The sequence below is a fragment of the Cryptotermes secundus genome, unplaced genomic scaffold (assembly GCF_002891405.2).
Source record: "Cryptotermes secundus unplaced genomic scaffold, Csec_1.0 scaffold1683, whole genome shotgun sequence".
NCBI lineage: Eukaryota > Metazoa > Arthropoda > Insecta > Blattodea > Kalotermitidae > Cryptotermes > Cryptotermes secundus.
The window spans coordinates 125,468-145,568 of NW_019743171.1; the positions used below are offsets into that span (position 1 = coordinate 125,468).

The window sequence follows — 20,101 nt, forward strand, 5'->3', positions numbered from 1 at the left end:
TATATTGTCATATTATTATCTCTGTATTACTATATTATTATTATTATTATCATCATCATCATCATCATTTATTATTATATTGTCATATTATTTCTGTATTATTATATACTTATTATTATTTAGTATTAGTATTAATATTAATCTTTGACTTGTCCCATATCATGTATAATGATCCATGGATGAAATAAAATTGACTTGAATATTATTATTATTACTATTATAATACACAGACTGATGTGAGAGATTTATGAATTATGTCGCTGAGATGGGCTCAGGTGCCATGACAGCCATTCGTAAAGAATGGTTCAGGCCTTCAAAAGTTGACGGGGGAGACACAAACACATGGACAGGATGAAAATTGTTTAAGCCTACTTTTATTTTTTTCAGAATAAGGAAAGTGGGCTTAAAAATTGAGTTCATACGTCACAAAAAAAAAAACATGTGTCTATTACAAAACCTATACACCTTATATTACATGCATGGAAGACTAGAAATGTTTGTCACTTTTCATGGAAGCATTTAATTTCAGTTAAACAGAAAGTGTTTTTGTTTAGACTGGCATGCTATAGTGAATATTATGTTACGAGAGAAAGTTCGGACTTACTCATCCTTTGAAGCAATCACAGATGCATGTTTCATATACCAAAATGCTACATTGCAACTCATACTAGCAACTTCATACATGGCATCCTGTTGAAGCCTGAAATGCAATTAAAATCTCTCATATTTTGTTATTAAAAAAAAGAGGACCAAAAAAAAAAGTTGTACTCAAATTTGAAGTACACAAAGTTTCTAGACATATAGTGCTGCAACACTACACAGAATTGTAAATGCCATTAATACTGAAATGCAATAGGGTGCAAGGAAAAAATGCACCAACCAAATCTGTGTAGTCAGTAGTGTGAAAACATGAATAATTTCCCAGTATATGTGGGACTTCTCTTTTTGTTACCATGTCCAAATGTGCTCTCAAGCCCTTCTAGCAACCTACTCAGTGGTACTCAGGGCTCTTTCTCCAGAAGTACAGCTTAATGAGAAGCTTCATAATTTGTCATTTTTTACAAATATTATTACTGTATGCAAATTAGACACTGAGATCTGTGGAACACATAACATGAACGATACATGGGAAGTGCATGTAAAAATACAGTCAGAAAACCATAAGGGAAGAGACCATTTGGGAAACCTTGATGTAAAAGGGAAGTTAATTCTAAAATGGAACTTAGAGAAATAGGGTGTGATGATGTAGACAAAATTCATCTATGTAAGATTTGAGGTTTTCACGGTGGTGACTACGAAGAAAGCAGTCTTCTGGGATGTGCCACCATGCCACATCCCAGAAGACTGTGTTCTTCAAATTCATCTAGCTCAAGACAGGGGCCTGAAGTGAGATCTTGTGAACATGTAACAAACTTTCAGATTACTTAAACAACACAAAATTTCTTAACAAGCTGAGTGACTACTAGATTCTGAGGAACTTCAGTTTATGAAGTTAGTTAACTTGTTGATGAACATTCTTACACTCACATGGCCCCAGTGTGAGACATAAAGAAAAGGTAAAACTATCCCTGTAACAGGCCGTGGAGAGGCCCATAGGGTTGTGAGATGTCAAGACTCTCACATCTTCTAGAAAATCAGCTCACATATGGCAGTGAGGTTGTCAGCCTTATGCACTGGCCACCATTTAACCCCCGGAATATTCCTGGTACTCTTCTCTCAGTGGCTGAGTCAACCCCAGGGCTGCAGTGCAGCTGGAAGGGCTAGATGAATTGAAAAATCTAACATAAGAAAGACTAAATTCTTGCTGTACATGATACTGCCCTCATATACTGGCATAACCATTCATGCCCACTTGTTTACACACATCATCATTCAGGACTATATGATGAACACATTCACATCAAATAATAAAACAAATTCCCGACATATGAACATATGTCAACTGCTGGTAGTTCTGTCTGTATTTACATTTACTCTAGGTCTTACTTTAGCATCATCTAAGTGTCAGTCTGCAGCACTGCTACTGTAACAACCTGGTTATGTGTGTATATAGCTATGTGTGTGTCAGTGTGTTTAGCATCTTCTTTTTAAGTTTATAGAAGACACATGAAACGACATTTAGCATTCACTATCAGACAATTGCAGGAGCTATACAATATATCCCTTCTGCATGACTCATTTATAACCTCATGAAATAGCTCATTCTTGTCCAATAACATTTAACCTCTACATCTAATTTATTTTCACACGCAAGACACTTGTCAAAATACAAAATATTAAAATATGTTACTTCATTAGCTTTAATTAAAGTTCACACAGATGGAATCAATATACATAACTTACTGAGGTGTATTTCCTAGCAGCGAATGAGTCCACTTGAAGAGAATGTTATGTCGTATCTTACTTGGGGTGTTCTCACCAGGTACCACCAAAAAACCATGCAGTAAGGATAAATACATATTAAACACTGACTCAATAGCATCTGGTGAATGACTTGGATCTGGAAGCAGTTCAAGCAATCTCCGTCTACATGCCTTCAAGTCACTGAAACAGAAATGTGTTTAAGACAGCAATTTTGATGTTTGTACTTTATACTGTAACACCACTTTGACAGTATATGAGATGCATAAAAGAAACTGTGTATTTCTTCGCCCATACACACTGTTGTACTAAAAGCTGCATTTGAAAAATAAAGGTGTTTTTGTTGCCTTCGTCGTAAACATCGTTACTGCACGGCTTAAATAACAGAATGTTAAAAACAGTACTGGCTTCTGGAACGCAACAGTGTGTACTCCGGACAGAGTTAACCAACTAACATACTACTTCCATCATTTGGGTCGAAGGGTAGGCGAAGCAATAAGCAGGCGCTTGCCCCCCCTAGAAGACAGTACTATTCAGTAACTGTTGTGAAATTAAAAAACAAAAAAAATCCAAACAACTCCTACTTTACCTGCATATTTTAATCGCATTTTGATCTGAGGCTACCATCCCTATTTCAAAATTAACCTGTGTTGTGGCTTTGAAGACGTTCCTGTGGAACCAATGCGCCATTCTGTTTACGTTCCGATTAAATTGACCACTTTACTCCACACGACACACAATATTACGCACGTCCTTATGACGTATAATTGATTCTTTGATTGTCTATGTTTAACGATGCTTAAAGGGTTAATATACGAGTACAGTGTCGCCAATGTAGTTTTAAGAAAATCACTCCACACATTGATAAATTATTCTACAAACAACCGCCTTTCATCTCATTTTCCTCATTGTATATGCAAATGTAATACTGTAGCATAAAAGCGGTACAAGCATTTTTCTGTACTTGCGTTTGCGCAAATGTAGGTGTGCTGGACCAATCCGACGAAGAGGGTGGAGTCTTTATTACGAATATACATGTTATCCAACAAAGGAGAACGGAGGCAATTTGTGTTACATCTACGCGAAACAACTATTCCACTCTTCATTGCTGTTGGACAAGAGTTTCTGAAAATTATGGGGATGTTGTCAGCTTATACAATCATTCTGACTGGTCTTAGTAATTGCCGCATCATCTGTCAATTAGCGATCAGTACATACGGTACATACTGTTGACCACTGTTTACTAAGTCTAGAGCCGTCGAGACGGTCGAGACAGGACAGGCAATTAAAGCTATCTCTCGGATCGACACTATTTACAACCCACTCTTCTCTTAGTGAAAAAACGATAATAGTTTCTGCTCTTTTTTTCACGTCACTGTTGTAATTAAGAACGAAGCATTTAGACTTGATCGGGCCCTGAGGGAAATTTATAACTCCCGACACGGGAAATGAGGCTTTCAAACAACGGTATGAGATGTGATGTCAAACACGTCAAAGATTAGTAGTGTATGTAAGATGGCTGTTAAAGTGTGTAGTAGGCTAGTGAAACACAGCTTATTTATGTTGATATTTGAAATATGCATTGTAGTAGGAAAACAAAAAGTAGTACAGCTCAATGAAGATAACTGGAAGGAAATGCTTGACAAAGAATGGATGGTAGAATTGTAAGTATGTGAACTTCAAGAAAAGACATTTTAGATCTCCTTCTTTGGCGTGTACCACCAGTGCACCCAAGATAATGATGGAGAGTATATTCATGTTATCGTGTTGTATTTAATTTAATTTCTGTCACATGTGTTACCGGATTATAAATTACAGTAGTTGTGCTTAAGGATTTCTGCCCTCTAGTCACATGTACTTGAGGCTTAATAATGTGTTTGCATCATTTACAGTGTAGTTTCATTTGCTTTTATGCCGACTTTCATTTGGATTGATTTATAGGTGTATTGCTTTTCCAAAGTAGTACATCTGCGTCTCAGATGTATTTAATTGCTAGAATAAATTAATATTCAAGGTGAAGTGGTTCAGTTACAATTCTGTATCAGAATATTTTTGCACAAAAGAACATGTACATGGGAGTATGTCCATTATATTTATTACATCGTGTAATGATGATCAGTTGCTGGAGAGGTATGCATATTTTCTGACCTGAGGTAATTCTTGTGCATTTCCTTAGCTTTGGCACAATTCAGGAATTTTGCTACTCGAGCTCTGGATAACACAACAGCTGGACATGTTTCACTGAATATCATATCAAAGCATTTCCAGTTATTATCAATTTAATTTATTGAAGACAGCAATATGAGCACATATCCAGATTGTGATAAACTAAACATTATGCTGTTGTGGGTAGCTCATCTGCCTCATTCTTGAGTACCTGGATTTGATTGCTGGTTCAAAGACCGGCTATTCTTCCAGGTTTATGATAGCTTTTCTCAGTCAGTCATGAGCATATTCCAGGATTATACCTTGAGATAGGCTGTAACTATTTCCTTCCATGTCCATTAAACTTTATCCATAATTCTGCTGTTTGACCTATGAAATTGATGTAGTCTTTAAATAAGCCAGTAGGGTAATGTTATATGAATGTGCTGTTGATATCCAGCATAAATGCATCTGCTATTTGTAATTGCTTTTGTATTTTGTATTTATTGTAAGTTCAAGAGATCCAAAGATGGATATAGAACATCATAAAATAATATAGAGCATAGAATACATAGTTATTACACCTAGACAGTAAAATGAATACAGTAAAAATAGAAGTTATCTATTTAGATATCCATCCACAGTATAAAAAGTATGAGTGTTCAAGAAATGCTTCAATACAACCTTAAAACTTTTTAAAATTATTAGATGTGTTCTTGATCTCTATGGGCAATTTATTAAATATTTTCATACCTGGATAATAAACTCCTTTTTGATAAACAGTTCAATAAGCTTGAGGTAGATACAAATCTTGTCTTTGTCTAGTATCAATAATATGAGAATCAATGTTTGATGGAAAAAGAACTTTATTTTGCAATACAAATACTAACAACGAAAATATACAGGTGTCCCAAGAGGAATGTGCCAGACTTCGGGAGGGTGTTCCTTATGTTAAAGTATGTAGATATAACCCAAAACACCTATGTCCAAAGTTGAACGGTTACGGAGATAATGGCCCGAGAAAAGTGTTGTCTTCTGGCGGGTCCACGCACTGTACCTGTCAGGTGACAAGTCTTATCGATGTTTGTCCTTGAGTGTGCTGATGACGGCTCACAGTAGCCGCATACACTTGCTTACCAGAATGCACAGTCAACCATGTTACATCAGTGCTTGCCATTCATGTGTCATGTATAGTGCTTGGAACCCTAACAACAACTATGACATGGCGTGCGAGTTTTTTGTAGTTCAATTTAATGGCTTCATGTCACTCACAAGTTAGTTTGATGTTACATACATTATTAACATTACAGAAACCACATATTCCTGGCAGTTTTAATATGTGTTTGGTAATCAGTAAGTGTGTAACACCTGTCAAAGTTTCACACTTCTCTGGCCATTATCTCCGTAACCGTTCAACTTTGGACATAGGTGTTTTGGGTTATATCGGCATACTTTAACATAAGGAACACCCTCCCGAAGTCTGGCACATTCCTCCTGGGACACTCTGTATATTGTGATGACTCAAATATAAATTATGAATACAGCCAACATATAGTGAAAGTGATGATTAGTCATTAATATGTTGTTTTCCTGCATGTACTGATTTCGTGTAAGTAATCATGTAGCATTTTAGTTTTCCCTGATTTGAGACATTACTTTTGGTCAGACACATAGGGTAGTTTAATTTGGTTGGTCCTTTTTTCTTGTTTGCAGTTATGCTCCCTGGTGCCCTGCTTGCAAGGCTCTGCAGCCTCTATGGGAAGAATTCTCAACATGGAGTGAAGATCTCAGCATTAAAGTGGGACAGGTTGATGTGACTACATCACCAGGGCTTAGTGGGAGGTTCATGGTGACAGCTTTGCCTACCATATTCCAGTATGTCCTTCAGGAGTTACACCTCAGGAGTAACTGATTTTTTTATGTCATTTATATTTTGAATCACAATGGATTATCTTTTTTTATTGGTAGTGGGGTGGGACTAAGTCCCTTGTACAGTGACCACTTCTGGCCTATTGTACCAGCCCCAGATGATAGGTGAGGATGATTGTGGAGCAATTGGTGGAATGAAGTTTTGCAGGGGAAACTGAAGTACTCGGAGAAAACCTGCCCCAGCGCCACTTTGTCCACCATAAATTCCACTTGACCAGACCCGGGATCGAACAGTGGGAAGCCAACGACTAACCGCTTGAGCTATGGCGCGCACAATGGATTAAGTGGGACTGGAGGTTCTCATGTTGGTGACTGTTGTCTGGTATGCGATGCCATGTTGTGTAACCTACCGGAGTACTTGGTATGACATTCAAGAGGTCGGAAATCTCACAGTTTAGTATACTGGATGAATGATTATAGGAGCCTTTAACGGGGTGTTTTTTATTGAAATGTGGCCAACATCAATTTCCAGTTATGAGTCAGTTTCAAAATGTAAACATAATGAATTAAGTCTTGCAGAATGGCATGTTAAAATAAGTGGGCATCAGCAGGTTAACATGCTGTAGTCCTTTATTAAGACGATCTCATCGTACTAATTAATGTGGGTTTATCAATGGGCAGTTTGGGTTAAGAGAAAATGTGTGATAGTAAACTGTGTGTTCAGTTATCTGTAATTTTTCCGTTTTAAGGGGTATTTGTTTTAATTATAATTATCTTGTTCCTGTAGTGTTCTGAATGGAGAGTTTCGCCAGTATCGGGGTGCAAGAGACAAGGATGCCTTTATCTCTTTTATTGAAGATGAGAAATGGAAAACTGTTGATGCAATTCCCAGTTGGAAGTCTCCTGCTTCATTTCAGATGTCAGTTGTTTCTTACTTCTTCAAGTTATCACAAGTTTTACGGGTATGGTATAAGTTATAATGCCATGTAATACATGCACAGTACTTCGTAAACCTTGTGGCAGTTTCTATGTTTATTTTCTATGAGATTAAAAGAATGAGCCTGACAGTGTGTATTTCTATGTGTTGCTGTTTGGTGTACAGTGAAAGAAAATACTCATTTTATAAAATAGTGATAATATTGATGTTGTGATAATAATACTGACAACCAATGTGGTCTAGTGGTCAGAGTTCCTGGCTACCGATCCAGAGGTCTGGGTTCGATTCCTGGTGCTACCAGATTTTCTGAGTAGTATTGGTTCTCAAATGGGGTCCACTCAGCCTCATGAGGATAATTGAAGAGCTGTTTGAAGGAAATAGCAACTCCAGTGTAGAAAACCGAATTTAACGGCCATGGGGATTCATTGCTATGACCACGCAACACCCTCTATCCACTAAAGCCAGCACTAACTTCACTGACAAGCGGTGGTAACTTGGTCAGTATTGTTCGCTTGTGGACTAAAACCACAGAGTTTGTATTTTTGTTTTGGTAATGATACTTGACTAATGAGAGAGAAAGACTGAGCTGCGATGACATTTTTAAGGTTTACGGAGAATAAAACATCGAAGACTGAAGACATCAGAGCAGAAGAAATGTATAGCCAAGGGAATAAAAAATAAATTATGAAAAGAAATGGGTTAAGCATGTTGGATGAATGAATAATAAAATATAGAATAATGTAATGAAAGGGAAAAAAATTTGTGAAGGTCAAGAATGAGATGATATGAGGTGGGAATTTTGATAGGGATATACTAATGAACAAATGAAATGTGTATGATTGATCAGTTGTATACTGTGTTGAGTTAATTGAACCTTCATGTATTTCACAATTTATTTTGAAGTACTTAAGAATTTCTGAGGGCAATTATTCATAAACTGCATAATGAGCAGCTTCATAACTTGTACTCTTCTCCAAGTATAATTAGAATGATCAGGTCAAGGAGGATGAGGTGGGCAGGGTATGTAGCACGAAGGGGGGAGAAGCGGAATGCATATAGGATATTGGTGGGAAAGCCAGAAGGAAAGAGACCACTGGGAAGACCAAGGCATAGGTGGGTGGACAATATTAGAATGGATCTTAGAGAGACAGGATGGGATGGTATGGATTGGATTGATCTGACTCAGGATAGGGACCAGCGGAGGGCTCTTGTGAACACAGTAATGAACCTTCGGGTTCCATAAACTGCTGGGAAATTCTTGAGTAGCTGCAGATTTGGTGGTTCCTCAAGAAGGGCTCAGCTCCATATGTAAGTAAGATTATTTACGTGTTCTATATCTGTTCTAGGCTGTCCACAATAACCTGATGGAGGAGTATGGGATGCCAACTTGGTGCTCATATCTGATATTTGCAGTTGCTACCATTATAATCGGCGCTCTGCTTGGACTTGTAAGTGTCTTCCCTAGTGAAGAATAATGCAGTCTTGAGGCCAGCAGATGCTCTTGATTCATTGTTACTGTTTCAGGTGTTGGTGTGTTTGATAGATCTAATTTATCCACCAAAACCTGTTTTAGTCCAGAGCAAAACTGAACCAGAACTTGAAAAGGAGAAAGGAGAACAGGAGAGTGGCGGCAAGGAACCTAGTGGTGACGAGCTGGTGAGAATTATGAATGTACTTTAATGTTTTGCATACTTTTTTGTTGTTTTGTTGGGGCAAAGAGGGGCAGCATGACATTTGGATATCTAATTGTGTATTATACAGAGGTCTTGTCAGAATAATATTCACCCATCATTTATTGACTGTTGCACCAGTCATGTTCTACAGTGTGTGACATTTTTATATTAGTTTTGAATAATGAAAATTGAAAGTTCTTTTTGGTTTATTTTTATTTTTTTTTTATTCTTTTTTTTAAGTTTCTTGGTGTGGGGTGAGACTTGAGTTCAGTTTGTACATTGGCCACCAACTGTCTTGTTGTACCAGCCTTGGATGACATATGGAAAGTGTGGAGCAGTCTGTGCAATGAGAATTGGCATGGGAAACAGAAGTACTCAGAGAAAACATGTCCCAGTGCCACTTTGTCCACCACGTATCCCATATTACTTGATGTGGTCTCAAACCTGGACCGCCGCGGTGGGGAGCCGGCGAGTAACCTCCTGAGCTATGTGAAAGTAAAGCTATCCCTGTACCAGGTCATGAAGGCCCTAGGGTTGTGAGACGAGGGTCCCACATTTTCTAGACAGTCGGCTCAAAGATGGCAGTAAGGTTGTCAGCGTTACACGCCGGCTGCGCTTTACTCCCCAGGAAAATGATTTAATTAATTCCTGGTACTCATTTCTGTTAGAGGCTGAGTAAACCCCAGGGCCATACTGCAGCTGGAAGGATTAGGTCAACTGAAAAAAATCCAATGACCTCATCGGGACTTGAACCCGTGACCTTCCGGCTTGTAGCATAGCCCCTCAACCAACTAACCTACCGCGTGCCCCCCTCCTGAGCTATGACATGGCCAAAATTGAAAGTTACTATAGTATGATATTTTCTGGGGCATATGTGATGTTTTATCCAACAGACTTATGGAATGGCCACTGCATGTTAAGTTACAACCATGTTTTGTAGCAGAAAATGCAATTTGTGCCATTTTTTTAATCATTATCTTTGCACTTTAAAATATATACATTTTTCAGTTATTCATGATTCACATACTTCAGTGTGAAATTTTTTAAAACTCCATAATTTACTTTTCACATCATCCCAGATACAACTATAGGCTATTTGATCATCTGCATTAACACTTGTGAAATGCATGTGGTGTTTCAAGAATGAGGATAGACAGGCTTGTTTATTGCTGATGCCTGAGTAACAAGAGTGCCTATTCGCATGTAATTCCAGTATACATATGTGTGATACATTATAGCTGTGTTTTTTTTTTTTTGCACAGGATGATGATATCATCAAAGATGATGTGGATGAAGAAGGCTCTGATGCGGTTGCAACTCAGAGTGGTTCAGACACAGAGACGAAAGGAGAGGAAGAAAATTCCAATGTTCGAAAACGTAAAGCCAGGAAAGCGGACTAATATAACGTACCTGGTACTTAACTTCCAGCAAAGAGCAAAGGCATAGTTAGTACGATATGAGGGAAGGCTAATAGTGGGGTGCAGCATATGCTGAGTGGGAGATTGGGATATGTTACCACACAGAGTTCAAGTTGTACATAAATTTTAGGAAATGGCTGCATTCTCCATTGACTTTCCCACATAGTATTTATTGTAGCACTGCCTCATATGCATTGCTCATAAAGCATGAAAACATTTTGTACATGAGGAGATGCAATGTATGTTCTGTTCCATTTTAAGTGTGCATGGGCAGGCAAATAAGGCAGGTTTCTCTTGTTTGTACTTGTTTGGAGATCTTTGTTTTTCTTCTCATATCAAGCTAAGCAGCTCAACTGACTGGTAATGAAACCTGTCTTATCAGTCAGTCTAAGTTGCCCACCCCAGATGGTAAATGGTATAGTAACTTTTGTATTCCATGAAGAGCAGTGAGGGGTGAAGTAATATATATATATATATATATAATGTCAGTAATGTATTCCTATTAAAATATGATTGAGTGCCTGTTTATGCTGCTATGCACAGCCCAGTTTCAACCCTCACTTAAAAACTGTGATAACATTCTGATCCTGAAAACATTCCACATTGTTTGTAAGGGTCAAGCTAAGATAAAGAAAGGTATTTGCTCTTGCTAAACTCATTTTGTACCACGGTTAATATAACTTGCATACAGAGTACTTTGTGCATGTACTAACTTCATTAAAGCTATGTTATAATGGGAGCAACATATTTAGGAGTGTTCCATCTTGCTAACTTATAAGCAACCCTTGGAAAATTCACTTTCTCAAAACAAGGAAAGATAGTTTCGTTTTCATGTCAAGAACACCAGAATGGCAGTGATATTTTTTTGGAAGCTGGTCAGACTTCAAGTCACGTGGCGCTCATGCACGCACGCATGCACGCGCACACACACACACACACACACACACACACACACAGAGGTTACTTCCTTCATTTACTGCCTGTTCATAGAATAATAGCCAGTGGGTGGTAACTTATGGGTATGATAGTAACATGCTATCAGAGGCCGCACCATAGCTCAAGTAGTTAGTTGCTGGCTTCCCAGTGCAGCGGCCCGGGTTCGATCCCGGGTCTGGTCAAATGGGATTTGTGGTGGACAAAGTGGCACTGGGGCAGGTTTTCTCCAAGTACTTTGGTTTCCCCTGCCAATCTTCATTCCACCAATTACTCCACAATCACCCTCACCTATGATCTGGGGCTGGTACAATAGGCCAGAAGTGGCCGCAGTACAAGGGACTTAGTCCCACCCCACTAGCATTTAAAAAACAAAGAAAAACATGCTGTCACACAGTGTAACTGGAGGTTCCATCCGTGCTTCAAAAATGTTGCATGAAGACAGCTTTACTCACCTGATACAGCAGTTGCTGAAAATGGTGTTCTTCGACATAAAAACACATTTCACATCAGCATAAATTCTTCAACACATTGAAATTTCAAGAGCATCTGGATGCCATTTTGTAAAGCATCTGAAGTGCATGGATTTTTTTCAGAAGACTTCCATGTTTCCCTACAGATAGAAATCACATGCATTAGATAAAGGGGATGTTATGTGAATTTTTGATTGAACCCAATCCATAGAATTGGTATTTATTTTTTTTGTGAGTTGGATACCGCAAATTCAAATAATGCTCTCAACCAATTGATCACGAGAACAAATGTGCACTGATTGACCAAACTCTGCATTTCTTATTACAGTGGCATTATGTTTAATGTGTGATTAATGCTATTATGTTCTCTTGGTCTGAATGAATGTAGTTTTTACTGCAGAGAAGCATAAATTCTACAGAAATAATTCACACTCTTCAGATACTCTGCAGATAAAAATTCAGAATGTTTTTATAGAAAGTGTGGAAGGTGAACTTCAGCTTGTTGCAGAATTTGTTACATCAGTATTGCAGGACGCAATTTTCTGTTGCAGATGCAATATGTAGTGTGTGAAATAGCTATAATGGAAAAAAAATTGTTTAGTTTTGGCAGAGCCTCTAGTGTGTGGTCGTGTGTTACTACCTTATGTGAGAATGGCCAGCATGTTGCTCTGCAGTCAGCAATAAGTCTGCAACTGTAGAAAGAAGCCTCGTGATATCTCTGTTACTTTCTTTAACAATTTTTTAAGACTTTTAACTTGTGATACTTTCAAGGGTTGAGCTTGATGTTGACAAATCGGGATCATGAAACAAGTGGACATTTGGTTGTGTCATTGTGTTGTTGTTGCTGTTAATTTCGTGTTGTAGATTAATGTGCTCAGTCAGAAAAGCAAAAAGCTCCTGAAATGTTCTATTGTATCATTGTTCTTAGAGTTGAAGTTCTTTTTACAAAAATATGAACTTGTTAACTGCAAAATTGTACAGCTAATTCTTTTTTCTAAATAAATACATTTTTTAAATTGAATTGGATTTTTTAAGTGTGACTCTTTTTACCAGTAACAGAGTTCACCCAGTCTGATGTGATGAAGCTGGGTTCCCGAACTATCCCTGGCCTCAACTACCAGCTTCTCACAGTCCTCAGCAGTCCTCTAGCCCACTAGTCAGTCAGTAAGTCTTGGTATTGAGCATTTTGCATATATTGATTTGAGCATAATGTAAAGTAGTATTCAGTTACATATTAATGGGAAGAATATTCAGAAGGAAAGTCAGATTTTCCCCACAGCTTGTAGGCTGTCATACCGAATTTTATCAATCTGTTAAGTGGTTTAAAACTTACCTGTGGATGATAGATCATATTATGCATCATTTCATGCAGTAGCGTAGTGGTTAAGGCACTATGCTACAAGCCAGAAGGTCGCAGGTTCAAATACCAATGAGGTCATTGGATTTTTTTCAATTGACCTAATCCTTCCGGCCGCACTATGGCCCTGGGGTTGACTCAGCCTCTAACAGAAATGAGTACCAGGAATTAAATAAATAATTTTCCTGGGGAGTAAAGCAAGGCCGGCACGTAAGGCTGACAACCTTACCACCATCTTTGAGCCAATTGTCTAGATAATGTTTGGGTCCCAAGTGCATGTACGGTTATTTTCGTGAAGAGGCCGCTTATGGACGTTTCTTTGGGGATGTAGTCTCCATAAAGTGCCGAAATGTAATCAAAAACTTTATAAGCAGTCATTTTCGAGAAAATCGCCATTTTGTTTTAGGGGCTCATCTGAAGAGCCTTCATATTTTGGAGCTAGAATATTCATAGTAGGGGGCACACGGTAGTGTAGTTGGTTGAGGCACTATGCTACAAACCGGAAGGTCGCGGGTTCGAATCCCGATGATGTGGATTTATTTTTCAATTACGTAATCCTTCCAGCCTCATTATGGCCCTGTGGTCAACCCAGCCTCTAACAGAAATGAGTACCAGGAATCTTCCTGGGGGTTAAAGGGCGGCCGGCACGTAAGGCTGACAACCTTACCGCCATTTGTGAGCCAATTGTCCATAGAAAATGTGGGAACCTCGACGTCTCACAACCCTATGGGCCTTCCCGGTCTGTTACAAGGATAACTTTATCTTTAGACAGATGAACTCTTACACAGTGAATATGAATGAGATCCATCCAGGTGTCAGTAAGTTGCACGTTCATACATACAAATAAGTGACATTTCAAAAACTGCTTTTTTGTAAGGAGGAGGGAAAGGCCTCAAAACATGTAAATCTGCCAGAATCTCGAGATCGATATTAGTTTTTCACTGTAACAGTACTTTTTAGCAAATGCAATGTGTATGAGAGCGCAATTCCAGCTTACCTATATTCATTGCGTTATAGCCTAAAGACTAGTTCGTTTAAAACGTTCTGAAATTCCCGGCACACTTGTAAGTTTTCCTGTTATGGGAAATATATAAATAGTGATGCTTCCTCACACTTCTTACTTATGTGTAGAAATATTTCCACAACAAAAATACCAACATGGGGTTAGTCTGTAAGACAGAAACCAAACAGTGGCATTACGATAAAAGGTCTGGTTAAAAGTCCGATCATAAGTCGAATATCCTGGCTAAATATTTCCGTCGTTTTCCTCAGACACTCCTGGAAAATTCTGCTATTGTAAATTGAATTCAAAGGCACCATCTAGTGGAAATGGCCTTTTTATCGCTAAATGATCACAATGCTCAGGATGTTCTGCCATTTATGTACATCCTCAAAGATGTCAAAACAATTATAAAAGAAAACTTGAAAAGTACTGTCTTCCGTTGAAAACTTGTTACAGGTCTACGATTAAAATATTGGTATATAAAATTAAAGTAATTTAGGATGGCAGTAAATCATAAAAGTAAAGGTAAAAAAAGGAAACGTTGTCCCTGTGCTTAACTAATTAAACACTACGCCATGAAGGCGTATGGGGGGAGTGGATATATAGATCCGCATTTTCTTAACCTCGGCACTGGTTGGAGGTGAGTGGCCAGCTTCACGCCCCGGCCGCTTTACAGGCGCGGAAAGAGCTCCAGGTACCCACTGGATAGGAGATTGAGTGGACCCCAGAGCTGGTCTGAATGACGTGGAAAATAGAAAATTCTTGATCCTACCGGGACTCGAACTCCGCCCCTCGATATTCCAGCCCGCAGCCAGTCGCTATACCGACTGAGCTATCCCGGCTGTTGAAGCATAAATTAAAGTAATGCATATTATGTACACGCAGGTTTCTTGTACCATCTGTTTAGTTGCATGTGTGTGGCATCCTGCGATTCACTTCATTTCACGCTACGTAACAGCAACGGATACGCGTCGTAAAGTAGTAATAAAAAGCCCACAATGGTATGATATTTGTGACCAGGTTTGATATTTAATCTTTTTTTTAATCAGTTGCCAATTTAAATGCATCACTGAAACCGTCCCTTTAAGTTAATCCATCTTGCTTCAAGGACATGCCAACTGGGTCAAGTAGCAATGACTACAATTAGGAAATGTTCCACATCATAACAAATCAGACTCAATGTAAATTTATTTAACACTTCCACCGTGGTCCCTCGTATGCGTGGTGTCATTTGGAATATCCAAAAACTACGACTTCTGGTTGCGCTGTTATCTTCTGTCACCGCAATGTTTCTAATCTAGCGATTTTGAATCTCTTTTCCGCGAGTTGTTCCCAAGACTTTTTTGTGTGCTTCTTTGTTTCCTGACTCATTGGCAGGATGATTGTGAATTATGAATGGGGAAACATTCGCAAGAGAATGGTCGTTAATGATTTAAACGGTATGGAAAATTGATTCCATCAGGCTTAAAAAATAAGTTACGAATGTTAGATCGCGAAAGTTTTGTGGAAATATTATGCCCCACTTATTCGTTTTTGTAATTCCAAAATTCTAACCAATTGAAGTTGTCCTTGTTCTTAACTCATTAAGCACTACTCCAGGAAGGAGTATGTGGAAGTGAATATATAGATCTACATTTTCTTGACCTCGGCACCAGCTGGAGATAAGTGGTCAGCTTCACACCCCCATCGCTTTACCCCAGGAGAAAGAGCCCCCGTACCCACTGGATAGGAGATTGGATGGACCCCAGAACCAGTCTGCATGACGTGGAGAAGAGAGAATTCTTGACCCTACCAGGACTCGAACTCCGACCCCTCTATCGTCCAGGCCGTAGCAAGCCTACTGAGCTATCCCAAAATTCTAACCAATTAAAGGCAAAGTTTTCCCTGTGCTTAACCAGTTAAGCACTACGCCATGAAGGCGTATGGGGGAGTAACCAACTACAATTTAAATCATTGGCAGTGCCATTGCTCGTGCAAATGGTCTATGTAATTCACAGGAACTTACTCATAGTTGATCATGAAATGACTGATGCATTATTCTAACATTTTCCTGGAGTTACGCCCCAAAATGGCTCAGTCAGAATGACCCCTTCCCTGGGACGAGAATCGAACCGAGGACTTTCCGAATACGAAGCCGGAGTACTAACCACAACGCTTCAACCTTCGGTAGTTAATGTCATCAGACTGGCTTGGATTGTAGTCGGGTTACAGACTCTTGTATGGCTGACCCTTGGCTTGCTTAGGAGTGCTGTCTGTGGCACTACAAGAAATGTCAAAGTGCTCACACGAGACTTGCTTTTCACTGTCTTTGAGGGACGGATTTTGCTCATCGTCACGATTCACAGATAAACGTTATAATTCTTCTTAAATGTCACAAGAGAAATTTACCTCAATCATTTACCAATGACCGATCTGTCTGCATGAAGATATTCGATGTCGCAATTAGACTTTGCTGTGCTAGGATTCAGACATAACGACGAATGAGTAAAATGGTTTGCTACACCGGGAGAGGCAGAGTTGCACTGAAGTGATACTGCGAGATTCCTTACACGTGATATTCCAAAGTCCGACTTTGCATAGCCTGCGTTACCAGTGTTTCCTTGCCGTGCGCGTTCTCACAACCCTCAGCCTCTCGCTTATAATATGACGAAAACGCCTTAAGACAGGGAATCCGTAACTTTGTGATACTGCAACCCGTAAAATTATACATCAATTTATGTGATTCCTCGTCACTGCCGGTCTGGTAGAAGTGCAGTTTTGCAGCAGAAACCTGAACAGTTTCATAACTTCTCTCCACCGACAATAAACTATAATATATTTCTGCGCAGTCACGTCGAAATTGAACCTAAATGACCGATTTTCGTGAACATTGATTTGAATACTATGAGTGTAGAAGCCACTTTTCAAAACTCTGTTTTAAATAATACCAACATGGCGGCTATGGGAAATTGTAAACTCTAGCGACACCCTGTGACATATGGCACTAAGACCTAGGTGTTCAAAAATATAATAAACCCTCGCTAATCCGGAGCAAATGGTGGGGTGTCGTCCGGATTAATGCGATAATCCGGATTAGTGAAGTAAAAGGAAGCCCTCAAAGACAAAGAAATTAAAACACATAAATGGAAAATTTTAATCATATGAATGGTGCTGATAGAAATAAATAACAAAATATGACTGCAGGGCCTTCATTTAAAAACTATAAAAAGTCAATAAATTTATTCATCTATAGAAGACTCGTAAATTTTACTTGTTTTTGAACGTAATAATTCAGGTTTAAAGTAACTGTCAAGTGTTTCCTGAACAGACAAGTAACTCATCTGTCATCCCAAATGTCATATGTCATTTAAAGTATTTATTCAACTTTGAATGGGAGCCGGAATAGCTCAGTCGGTATAGCGACTGGCTACGGGCTGGACGACGGACGGGTCGGAGTTCGAGTCCCAGTAGGTCAAGAATTTTCTTTTCTCCATGTTGTCCAGACCGGCACTGTGGCCCACTCAGCCTCCTATCCAATGGGTAACGGGGGTTCTTTCTCCGGGGGTAAAGCGGCCGCGGCGTGAAGCTGGCCACTCATCTTCAACTTATGCAGAGATCAAGAAAATATGGATCTATACACCCATTCCCCCATACGCTTTCATGGCGTAGTGGTTAATTAGGTAAGTACAAGGACAACTTTACATTTACCTTTACTCAACTGTGAACAGCATTTTTCATTTTTCATATATCTATCCAGGTTAACTGTAAACGGGTTAGCGAGCGTTTGCTTATTATGGCAATTGACTATGAAAAGGAAAGACAACATGGTTTTTGTGCGAAATATTGCAGTGTGGTAACGATTATAAATGAATCATCCTAACTTGACTTATGAAATTTGTGCTATGTATTATAAATGCGGTAGCGTAGTTGGTTGAGGCACTGTGCTACAAGCCGGAAGGTCGCGGGCTCAAGTCCCGATGAGGTAATCGGATTTTTTTTCAATTGACCTAATTCTTCCAGCCGCACTATGGCCCTGGGGTCGACTGAGCCTCTAACAGAAATGAGTACCAGGAATTAATTAAATAATTTTCCTGGGAAATAAAGCGCGGCCGGCGCGTAAGGCTGACAACCTTACCGCCATCTTTGAGCCGATTGTCTAGATAATGTGGGACCCTCAACGTCTCACAACCCAATGGGCCTTCACGGCCTGGTACAGGGATAGCTTTACTTTTTACTTTACCATTAGTAGTGCAATTAGTATTAAAATCTATAGCGTACTTTTGTTCTTTCACTTTTTGAATTTCTTACGCCATGACACATAAGAACAAAACGCTTGTAAGTATGAGCCCAGACACTGCTGCAGTATCTGGGTTGAATTATGGTTCAAGAATCGCGAGGATAATAAAAGTAGGAAGCGAGAACTGCATTCCATGTTTCAAAATGGCGTCAGTTACTTGTTTCATTAAACAAAATAAACATGTCATTAAGAAGAGACCGTCTCAGGTTCAACATAGAGTTCGCTCTTGCAGACATTTCTGACTGATTTTGTCGAAGGTCACAGGATATTCGGTTGCCATGCAATCAGTTGCCATGTAAATCCGAAGCGGTTTTCAGGAAAAAATGTAAGGAAACGACAGCAATATAATTATTTTGCCCAAATGATTCATTCTCGACATCTTGCAAGCCTAAATTCCAGCCGCTATTTATGTTCGGCCGTAGGTCAAAGGTCGTTGGGATGTAAACATGTGAAGGACACGTGCCTGGTAAATTTTTCACAGGAAGAACTAGACAAATCGCCAGACGGGATAAACAAGCACATACACAGCAAATACGTTAGGATTCCTTGGCGTTCAGATTAGGATTGCATCCTACTCCTATCTGTTTGTGGGACAGAAAGTATGCATGTTTGTCGCTGCCACTGACATAAATACAACAGGGAATTCCGAAGAGAACTTAAGAAGTCTACTTTCCTATTTGCACAGATGTCTACGTATCTATTACTGTCATTATTGTTAATATTATTTTTTTTTAAGAATGTATTATTTAAATACATGTCAAATTTATCTCACATACGCCGTCATTGCGTACTGCTTAGTTAAGCACAGCGGCCTCCGTAGTCTAGGGGTAACGTTCCCACCTCATGACTCAAGGTATGCGGGTTCAAACCCGGCGGAGGTAGTGGAATTTTTAAGGGCGAAAAATTCAGGGAACAAGTCCTCCGGGAGGGACTTTAAGCCATGGGTCCCGTGTAGTAGATTTACGGCACGTAAAACAACCTCATGTCTATAGGAGAGTTCTGAGCTAAATTTGGCCAAAAAGTTTCCCGCCGAAAGTAGTTTCCGATGCCTCCGGTAGATGGGGGAAGTATTAGGTACCACTGCCAGAGGAGGGGGGACATCTCTGACAGAAAGGGACTAACTATTAGATACCACTGCCAGTAGAAGGTTGGAACCTCGCGGGCAGAAAGGGGCTGATAGTAAGCACCAGTACCGGTAGGGGATGGGGACTGTAGAAATTTAAAGGGGGACGTACAATAGACTACCAGTCGCGGTGCATGGGGAAACCCACCCCTTCAATACTGAATAACTGAATAGTTAAGCACAGGGACAACTTTACTTTTATTCTAAAAGTTTCGCATTGCCGCTATTTTCACTTATAAATAATTATTCATACACAATATTTAGATATATTCATAATATATTTTTTTTATTGCTAGTGGGCTGTGACTAAGTCCCTTGTAGTGCGGCCACTTCTGGCCTATTGTACCAGCCCCAGATGATAGGTGAGGGTGATTGTGGAGCAATTGGTGGAATGAATATTGGTAGAGGAAACCGAAGTACTCGGAGAAAACCTGCCCCAGAGCCACTTTGTCCACCACAAATCCCACTTGACCAGACCCGGGATCGAACCCGTGCCGCCGCGGTGGGAAGCCAGCGACTAACCGCTTGAGACA

General features: G+C 39.5%; 2 protein-coding genes across 4 annotated transcripts in view; one reads left to right on the plus strand and one right to left on the minus strand.

The window, feature by feature from the left end:
- The window catches only part of LOC111874033 (BRO1 domain-containing protein BROX), a 16,376-nt gene extending 12,661 nt beyond the window's left edge, over window positions 1-3,715 (minus strand). For 2 of the 3 annotated variants that reach the window (XM_023869158.2, XM_023869161.2), the window contains exons 1-3: window positions 2,951-3,715; window positions 2,344-2,544; window positions 605-700 (exon numbers count right to left, since the gene is read on the minus strand). In XM_023869158.2, coding sequence (XP_023724926.1) covers window positions 605-700; window positions 2,344-2,544; window positions 2,951-3,051 — 398 coding nt within the window. In that variant the 5' untranslated portion in view covers window positions 3,052-3,715. The remainder of the gene's footprint in view (window positions 1-604; window positions 701-2,343; window positions 2,545-2,950) is intronic. The other variant, XM_023869160.2, reaches the window with a different exon arrangement.
- A 112-nt stretch (window positions 3,716-3,827) lies between these two features.
- Window positions 3,828-11,520, plus strand: LOC111874034 (thioredoxin-related transmembrane protein 1). The gene is made up of 6 exons (XM_023869162.2): window positions 3,828-4,025; window positions 6,220-6,381; window positions 7,163-7,337; window positions 8,659-8,760; window positions 8,837-8,968; window positions 10,248-11,520. The coding sequence occupies exons 1-6, from the start codon at window positions 3,841-3,843 to the stop codon at window positions 10,383-10,385; spliced, it is 894 nt and encodes a 297-aa protein (XP_023724930.1). The 5' UTR covers window positions 3,828-3,840; the 3' UTR covers window positions 10,386-11,520.
- Window positions 11,521-20,101: the final 8,581 nt, after the last annotated feature.

Excerpts from the sequence above, each read along its gene's own strand:
- LOC111874034 (XM_023869162.2), top strand. The coding sequence starts at position 3,841 with ATGTCAAACACGTCAAAGATTAGTAGTGTATGTAAGATGGCTGTTAAA. Across the intron at positions 6,382-7,162 it reads GCTTTGCCTACCATATTCCA|TGTTCTGAATGGAGAGTTTC; the intron begins GTATGTCCTTCA and ends TTGTTCCTGTAG. Across the intron at positions 7,338-8,658 it reads AGTTATCACAAGTTTTACGG|GCTGTCCACAATAACCTGAT; the intron begins GTATGGTATAAG and ends TATCTGTTCTAG.